Genomic DNA, 10,000 nt, shown 5'->3' on the forward strand with positions numbered 1-10,000 from the left:
GAAGTGTCTCTGAGTGTAATGTGTTCTGGAGTTGATACGTCATTAAATGCACGAGTATATTTAAAAGTAGCAGAGATGCATATATAGTTATTTAAATGTCGCCTTCTTTCGAGTCTGTATTGATTCAGATACATGTTAAAAAAATACTCCCAATTAGTCATGCCTCAGGTCACAAATGTGACAAATCCATTCCTTAGACTATTCATTTAATTGCTTACATCTAGTGCTACACGCATCTGAGCGGCAGGAGAGCAACAAACAACTTTGTGACCATTATTCTGTCACCTGCAATAACCTACTTGAAAGTTCTGTGAAATTAATGCATCGCTTGATATATCACCGGAAATAATTATTCCCACAGCATTACAGCAGCATTAAGTTGACATCATCATATTGCCTACTGTACGTGCGTATACTGTATGGTTACACAGTCAGCCTCTTCCCATGTTATTCTTCTCCAGGTCAGTGAACTCTTGCAGGATAATGAGCCCAACTAATGCAGATGAGAGCTGAGCATATGTGTTACGTGAAAATGTTGTGCTATCTCCCAAGAGCGTCTCCTGCCGCGTGGTCTCAGTCGATTGTGTTTGATCGCTCTCACGCCAGAGCAGAGGCTGCTAGTAGACGCTCTGCGTGGGAGTTGGTTGATGGGTGCTGTTGCACCAAGGTTGAATAGCTAGTTCTCGGCTGGCAGATTTTATTGCTTCAGAGCAGAGGTGAAGCAAGGTGCCTTGTTGGGACTCTATTTGGCAACCCTTTGGGCTATAAGCCAGTTTCCTATACCATTTGCCCACGCCCAAGCCATGTCCCAAATATCAGTGGTTGTCAAACTTTTTGTGCCAAGTACCAGCCGAGACAATATTGAGCTCTCTGAGTGCCACCTTGACAACCAACATTAGAATATTGCAGCAAAGGCCTTTCATATTCACTTTTGCCAGTAAATACAGGAGAGCTTCATAATCGCATCAACAGCTACGGTCACATTCAGTGCAAGTTTTTAAATTTCTTGCTTGCCTAGTATTATTCTGCATTATGTTTTCAGATTACAGTTCAATATTACAAAATGTTAGACCAAAGAGACAATTTCCACTGCAACAACTTGATCAGCCTTCAAATCAATGCACAAAAAATGAATTCTTCCAAGTACCGCCAGAGATGTCTCAAGTACCACCAGTGGTACGCGTACCACAGTTCGAGCACCACTGATCTATCTGACTATGTCACCCATGTGGCAGCCATCGCTACCTCTTCAGCATATGCTGCTTCGTTTATGGAGGCTGCTCATAGTGAAGGCAGTGGGCTGCTGTCAGTCATTCAGTCAGTGCCTCTAGGCAGCTGTCTTCATTTTGCTTGTGTACAAGCTGCTCAGCTTTTAGAGGTGTCTGGGGATTTTCCTTGTGAGAAGCGACAGCAATAAGAGCAGACGATTGGAAGGATGGTAGGGGTGGGGGGTGTTGGTGCACCTCTTCATTGCTCATAAGTCAGATCTCTTCGATGTGTGCTTGCTTGCAGGGCCAGATTAACGCACAGGCTAGATATAGCTAAAGCCTAGGGGCCCCCACTTGCCAGGGGGCCCCCGATTAGTCAAAAGTATTTATGAAATACAGAATTGTGACGAGATGTGATATTGAACAGTGTTCATGTTGTGCCTCATCATAGCTTTAAATCTTATTAATACCCCTCTCCACAGTTGGCAAATATATTCTGAATTCCTAGCTTGTATGACATGGCCTGTGTAAATTTGTTGCAAAATTTGTCTTCCGGGGGGGGCAAAGCAACCTATTGTCAAGGGGCCCCGGACCATCTTAATCCGGCCCTGATTGATTGTGAACATGGCTCTAGTGCTCTCGATCTGATAGGACTTAAATGAAAATGTCAAGATTGTATTGAATGTTAGCAGCACGGTAATAAAGTGTTACCTCACCCACTTGCACGGCACACATGTGGCCAGCTGCTTGAGGAAGAGATAAAACTGGATACATGTTGTTGTTGTGAGTACAGTACGTGCTCTCCCGGGTGCCGCTAGGGGAAGGAAACGTGTTACAGATTCTAAGGGCTCAAGCACTGACAGCACTGACAGGGGCCTTTAAGGGGGCCCAAAAGTTGAATCTTTCATGGGGCCCAAAATGTCTGGCGGTGCCCCTGCGTGCTCTTGACCAAGGGCTATGATTGGATCCAGACCTCGAGCACTTACAGTAGTAAGCCATGGGCAGGAGTGAGTGACCTACAGTACGTAACAACATCAAGCAAACTCCCAACTCCCTAAACTAACCGCCAAGGAAACATTATTAGATGGTCCCTTCACACCATCTCAAGGGCAGATACTGTGTTGCAATGCAATGCGCAGCACAGCTGGCTGGCAAAAGGCCTCGTGTGGCAGATGCTCCATTGTCACACGGAGAGGGTGACAGTCTGAGAGTGGACTGGGGAAAAAAGAGACATTGAGAGAGACAAGGATGCCTGTGACAACAATTTTAGCGATATCTTGCACGTTATTTTGACCACAACAGCCAAAATGAATATGTTAATCTGACTCAGAGAGGTCTGCTGTAGTGGCGTGAGGATTGATTTCACTACATTGAGGGGAGGAACAGGCCAAAATCATCAACAGTCCACCGGGCGAATGCCCTGTATGCCCTATGGAACAATCCAGCCATGGTCACAGTGGACGGATATATATGAAGAGTTCAGATGCAAAACCCCCCAAGTGCCTTTTCAGAAAATAATCTTAATTCATTTTTATTTAATACAAAGCTAAATGTGCATATTTTTAATTGTATTTATGTAATATAACAATTTATATGTATTATCAACTACATGAATGTAAACCAAACCAACAACGGGGTTCTCTAAAAATGTAGAAGTGCAGGTCTTCAGAAATGGAGTTAGGGGGTTTTGCATCTGAACTCTTCATATATATATATATATATATATATATACTGTATGTGGGGATTTATTTGCCGTATATATTTCATTTGATCCCTGTAGAGGTGCCAGATCATTGTGATGGATATGGAAGAGTAATGGAGAGGAGGAGTGAGTGTGAGTGTGGGGGTGGGTGCTGTTTTTTTTTGAAAGGACAGCGTGACATTTGGAGAATGTCCTTATCAGCCCGTGGGTTGTGTGTGGAGATGTGCGATGAGCGTTTGTGAGAGTGTATGTGTGCGTGCGTGTGTGCATGCGCGTGCGTGTGACAGGGGAAGTGTGTTGGAGTTGTCCCATTGCTAACATAATAAATAAACACCCCATCCCCCCCTGCCCCGCTCCCTCCATGCACACGCACTCCCATACCAAAATAGGCTCAAGATGAACCACACCTACCGTATGCTGCACACACTCCATGTTTTATCTCCAAAAATCAAAAGGTCCAATGAAACAGTCATGGGAATTTTCAGTAAGTAAGTCCCCCCTTCAGTTCACACTACAGAATTCGTGAGATAAGGTGGGCTGTGGTCATAGTTCCATAGAATTCTGTGAGATCAGATTCTGCACAGTAAAAAAAATACTGTGAGGGGGAAGCACTGTGGCCAGAGATACTGTTCCTTTAGAAACAATCTCTGCTGTGGCGCAGCGCGCTAAGCCCCCTACATACTGTATAGGCTTGCATATCCAGGAGCACCTAGGTTCGAATCCGGCTTGGGTCATTTCCCACCCCTACCCTATCTCTCTCCACACTCACTTCCTGTCATAATCTTCACTATCCTATTTGCATTAAAGGCAAAAAGCCCATAAAAATATATTTTAAAAAATCATGCTATGTGAATTCAACTCTTTAAGAGTTCTCTTGGACCAAATATACTCTAGGTGTTTTTTTTTACAGTGTTCAAATCCTTCTAAATCGATAGGGATGCAAATTATTGATTAATTCATTGATTATTAGTTGATTGACCTTATTGATCGACTTATGATTATATCTTAGGGTTTCCCCCCACCCAAAAAACCTGAATAAATCTAAAAATTAAAATTAAAATTAAAAAAAAAATCTTTTTGTAATATTTCATCCAAAGGTGATTGAAATGTTTCTCCTCTTCAAACTCCTCTTCACACACACTTTGTCATGCTCATTTCACCTCTCTTGGCAGTCGCGTCAGCGATTCATCGCAATTGATTTTGTTAATAGATTAAATTGACTAAAGTCGATTCATCCATTCATTGTTGACATCCCTAATAGATGCAGCAGCACACCCACACAGCACAGATGCATCTCACAAATGACTCTCCTCCACACGCCCCTTCCCCCCAAAGCATGACCTCTACGTGTCCTTGCACATCACTACCATGACTGATGAGTTATCTGACTGAAATTAAAATGATGGTGGTCAATCTTGCTGCTGTCTCCCTTTTCATTGTGGCTAAAGGTTTAACTTCATCAGTGAAGTGGAATGCAATGGTGAAATGTCCCCCATGGCTGTAAGCCAAATTTGGAACCAAACTCTCAGTGACCTTTCATTTTCAACTGGCTCGAATTTCATTTATATTTTGAACTGGAGCAGTAAACAAGGTTTCAGCTTTCAAACTTTTCCAATTGATGTTCAAGTTCAAGAGTTTCTTTGCCATGTCAACAAAGTTGATAGGATTTTTTGTGGCACATCCCAAACATCAAACCAAATCAAATACAAACAATCAACAAGACACACAGCTGCAAAGCACATACTAATATAACTTTGGGTAGACACAAACAGTAAACAGAGAGGGTCCCAGCAGACATTAGACAGCAATTAAATTACAGAGTATGCTGAAATAATAAAGTGCATTAAGGGTAAAGTGCATAGAGAGTGGGAAATTATGGCAGGTTAAGATGTCTGATAGTTAGTGGGAATGTGCTGTTCCTAAATCTGGATGTGTAGTAGAGTAGTAGAGTAGAGTAACTTTATTGATCCCCAGGGGGAAATTCAGGTATCCAGTAGCTTACATAAATACACAAATACACAAAAGCCCACATGGACATTTCAAGACAAAAATAAACACAGGAATAGTCATCAGGGTGGGGAAAATAAAATAAAATAATAGAGATAATAAATGTAGAAAAGGTAATTGTGCAAAAAGACATTCTGTGAGTTGGGATAGACCAATGCGGAAAAACATACTCTGTCAGTTAAGGTAGACAACAAGTGTTGATGGATACATCTATGATATAGTATAGTATGTAGAAGTAGGCAGTGTACAGAGTATGATAGGGGTTGAAAATTCTTACAATGTCACAGTAAAGTACAGGTAAGTATATTAGGCAAGCACACACACACACGCACACGCACACACACACACACACACACAGACACACACACACACACACACACACACACACACACACACACACACACACACACACACACACAAAGAGGTTCCCCAGTAACTGGGCCAGCTCCGACAGATCACAGTCTTTGCTTGTGGTAAGCAGGAAAAACAAGTATGTCCAGTGGTCAAGGGTCAAAAGTTCTTTAGTGCAGTTATTGGACAGCACACACACACACACACACACACACACACACACACACACACACACACACACACACACACACACACACACACACACACACACACACACACACACACACACACACACACCAAGAGGTTTCCCGGGCTGGGCCAGCTCTGGCATCTCAGGCAGTCCAGTCCCCTATGATGATGTTCTTCTTAGTGTCCTTCTGTGTGTTGTTAAACAGCTGAATTGCCCATGGGACAAAGGACTTCCTTAGTCTGTCAGTCCTGCAGGTGAAAGCACGGAGTCTGTGGCTGAACAGACTCAGTTGGTTAGTGAAGGTGGCGTTAAGGGGGTGATGCTGATTGTCCATAATAGAGTCTAGTCTGCTCAGTGTTCTGCTCTCGGTTATTGAGGTGAGTGTCTCCAGTTCCATGCCCACCACTGATCCCGCCTTCCTCACCAGTCTGTCAAGGCGTCCAGCATCTCTCTTCCTGATGCTTCCTCCCCAGCACGTCGCAGCAAAGAAGAGCACGCTGGCCATGACAGACTGGTAGAACATAAGCAGAAGTCGGCTGCAGACATTGAAGGACCTCAGCCTTCTGAGGAAATAGAGCCTGCTTTGGCCTTTCCTGTAGAGTGCATCTGAGTTTGTGGACCAGTCCAGTTTTTTGTCGAGGTGCACTCCTAGGTACTTGTAAGTGCTGACAGTCTCCACTTTCTCTCCCCCAATAGAGACAGGCACCAAGGGTGGGATGGAGCGCCTGAAATCAACCACCATTTCCTTGGTTTTGGTGGTGTTCAGGTGCTGCTGATTGTTTTGACACCATCCCACAANGTCGTCAACCAGTCCCCTGTACTTCTCCTCCTGACCATCTCTGATACACCCCACAATTGCAGTGTCGTCTGAGAACTTCTGCATGTGGCATGTCGCAGAGTTGTAGCTGAAGTCTGTCGTATACAGAGTGAACAGTACGGGGGAAAGCACCGTTCCTTGTGGCGCTCCTGTGCTGCTCACCACTGTCTCAGATGTGATGTCACCCATCCTTACAAACTGGGGTCGTTCCGTCAGGTAGTCAGTGATCCAGGTCACCAGGCCAGGCTCCACTCCCATCTGCACCAGTTTATCTCTCAGCAGCAGTGGTTGAATAGTGTTGAAAGCGCTGGAGAAATCAAAAAACATGATTCTCACAGCACAGCCACCCTTGTGATGCTTCTATATCTCTTGCCTGATGGGAGGAGGTTAATTAGACATGAGATATACAGTGTAGAAGCATCACAGCAATTATGCACAGCCCTGGGGTTTTCTTTATATATAAAAAAAATACTTCTCCATTGAGCTGCAAGAAAACAGACCCCAAAAAGTCGAGATGTGTTTTGTTCATGTCAATGTTTCACGTTTCAGCCACTGTGCCAATGATGTAACTGATCATTTTAACCCCTTTGAATATTGCATCTAGCATAACGTTTGTGTTGCCAAGACGGTAATGACAGTGAAGATAGTAAAGTCTTAATCTGTTTCTTCAGACTCTCGGTATTGCCATAGCAATGAAATAGTTGAGTTTTGCTCAGCAAAAAGTAAATGGGGCGGGACCATCTACAGTAAGAGGCTACATGTGTAAACCGTATTCGTGCTGAATAGCCAGGGCTTTGATGCTGCACCCGTCTAAATCCCCATAGCATCCATAGGTAGGTAGAGGTGGTTCTTGAGGGTTTTTAGGGGACCTCAGTGTGCAAAACATTGAGTAACACTGCTCTATCATGGTGACTAGTACAAACAATAACTCATAAAGAGTAAACATCTCCTGTGCCTCTTTGATGAACAACCTGCAAACATCAAGAGTATATGACGCTCTGAGTAACACTGTGCTTTGTGTTGGTGTCCTAATTCAGGGATGTCAAACTCAGGCCCACTGAGTCATTTTATTTGGCCCATGAGATCATTTCAGATGAGTATTACAGTTGGCCCACATACACCATGATATAGCGTAATAAGACTTGAACATGAAATTTGGTGTGTCATAGGAATACGAGTGGCCCCTGGCCTGTGAAACAGCTCACAATCATATGAAACAGAATATGTGCAGGCAACTGTGACGGGAATTGGTTTGTTAAATTTAAATATGAGTATTAAGTGTGTGCGTTTTTTTTAATAAGTGTTGAGTTTTGCTCAGAACTTCGTTCCAGATTTTGACTTTGGCCCTAGAGTAAATTTCCATTCTGCCCCCTGCAGGCTGGCGGAGGAAGTGACGGACGGCTCCCAGTACTTCGTGCTGCTGATGATCACGGACGGGGTGATCTCGGACATGGTGCAGACCAAGGAGGCCGTTGTGAATGTGAGGAGAGGACTCTGCCTGCTCTCACACAGCTACAGCTGACACTTACACCGCCCTCAGAGGGACCACTACACCAAAAATAGCATCCCGCACTGGCCTACATTCATATGTGAACGCATATGCACATGCATACTACATACACCACGCATACATGAATGCATGCATACATATGTAAAATGTAAGACTATTCCTTACGGTGTGGATTTCGTACTCCATGACTTATCTCTCTCTCTCTCTCTCTCTCTCTCTCTCTCTCTCTCTCTCTCTCTCTCTCTCTCTCTCTCTCTCAGGCTGCCTCTTTGCCCATGTCAATCATCATAGTTGGAGTCGGACCAGCTGAATTTGATGGTAGGTCAACCTAAAAGCACACATTCTATACTGGTTTCCTCCCCATATATCCGTGAACGGCTGTGATATGTGCCATGAGCATTACGCCTTTTTTGGGGGGAAAACATTGAGGGGGAAAACCAATGCAAATCAATTGGTGGTGTTGGGAAAGAATAAATGAAAGACAATGACCTGTAGACTAGCGTCGTTCACGCTCAACATGCCGAAAACTTGTTGTGTTGCCGACTGTTCAAATAATATAGCCAAACAGCCGTGGCTGAAGCATGGACTGTGTTCATTTAGGCTAGCCGATGTAGCATGTAAGTTAATGAGACATTCGGTTTGTTTTCCCCCATAAAGGGGCGTAACACACATTCACGAGCAAAGTACCCGGATGGCCGTTTTTGCGTATACAGTGTTCGTTGTCTGACTTAGGTGCTGTTTCCACGTAGCAGGATATTTTTTTAGCAAGATATTTTTTCTCCTGTTTAGGGTGTAAACGCAACATGTGGATAAAAATAAATCCTCCATTGTATCAAATGCGTTTCAGCCCCCTAAATGGGATATTTTTAAAGCCTGCTTTTTTATATCTGGATTTTAAATATATGCTACGTGGAAACGGAAGGCCAATGTAACCAGGATGAAAAAATATCCACATTTACATTAAAAATATCCTACTACGTGGAAACAGCTCCCCAATGAGCCACACAGACCCAAACAGTCCTCAACGGCGCTGTGTGTTCAGTGATGGCACCCAGGTGCACATACCTGGTCCTGTGCAAATGAGTAGCCCAGCAGACCCTAAAGCTATTAAAACCCCCAGCCAACAAACATGGGGCCTCAGCAGTACGTAACATGGTAGGAAGAAGGTGTTGCTGTGTGTGTGTGTGTGTGTGTGTGTGTGTGTGTGTGTGTGTGTGTGTGTGTGTGTGTGTGTGTGTGTGTGTGTGTGTGTGTGTGTGTGTGTGTGTGTGTGTGTGTGTGTGTGTGTGTGTGTGTGTGTTTTTCGATCAGCTATATAAAAAAAAAAACCTCTGAAGTACTCCGAATCCTGTGTGCGATTGAATCCCAAACAGCCTGTTTAATGATTTTAGGGAGGGTGTTTCTGCTTGTATGTGTGAGTGTGCATGCGTGCGTGTGTGTGTGTGTGTGTGTGTGTGTGTGTGTGTGTGTGTGTGTGTGTGTGTGTGTGTGTGTGTGTGTGTGTGTGTGTGTGTGTGTGTGTGTGTGCGTGTGTCTGTGCATGCGTGTGTGTGTGTGTGTGTGTGTGTGTGTGTGTGTGTGTGTGTGTGTGTGCGTGCGTGCGTGTGTGTGTGTACATTTGTGTGCATGTGTGTGGAAGCGGTGTTGGTGTTGGTTTGTGAAGTTTAAGCAGTCCTCCTCCTCCTCCCCTTCAGCACATCCTCTGCAGTGCCATGTGGCTGGGGAGCCATTAGGCTGTATTTACTCCCCCTAAGCAAATGAATAATGAATTTTTAAGGGGAGGCAGTTAATCAGACAGGTGGGTCTGGGCTAGGGAATAAGGAGGCTGTTTCAGAGGAAAGCAGTGAAGCTACCACGAAGTAAAGTAATTAAAGAAAAAGACCAATCTGGTGGGAAGTGAAAGACGTGCTGAAAACTATTTAACGATGCAGTGTGCCACCTGAAATGTTAATTGGCTAAACGATTGGTGTGAATGGAGAGTCAGGCTGCGGGCGAAATTGGAGCGTTTTTTTCCTTGTCTGACGACAGGTGATCTCGCTGTGGGACCCATTACTCTGTTTTTTGTGGCTGAGAGTGTGACACCGTGCGCGCTTTTATTGGTCTGGTGAGCATCTGCGTGTGTGTGTGTGTGGAGAGAGAGAGAGAGAGAGAGAGAGAGAGAGAGAGAGAGAGAGGGAGAGAGAGAGAGAGAGGGAGAGAGAGAGAGAGAGAGAGA

The 10,000-nt window shown here is 44.4% G+C and overlaps 1 protein-coding gene across 1 annotated transcript in view; it reads left to right on the top strand.

Annotated features, from left to right (window-relative positions):
* The window catches only part of LOC134462990 (copine-9-like), a 172,182-nt gene that overhangs the window by 157,486 nt on the left and 4,696 nt on the right, over positions 1–10,000 (top strand). Inside the window, exons 18-19 of the mRNA XM_063216250.1 lie at positions 7,653–7,755; positions 8,046–8,103. Coding sequence (XP_063072320.1) covers positions 7,653–7,755; positions 8,046–8,103 — 161 coding nt within the window. The remainder of the gene's footprint in view (positions 1–7,652; positions 7,756–8,045; positions 8,104–10,000) is intronic.

Source organism: Engraulis encrasicolus, chromosome 14, assembly GCF_034702125.1.
Source record: "Engraulis encrasicolus isolate BLACKSEA-1 chromosome 14, IST_EnEncr_1.0, whole genome shotgun sequence".
NCBI lineage: Eukaryota > Metazoa > Chordata > Actinopteri > Clupeiformes > Engraulidae > Engraulis > Engraulis encrasicolus.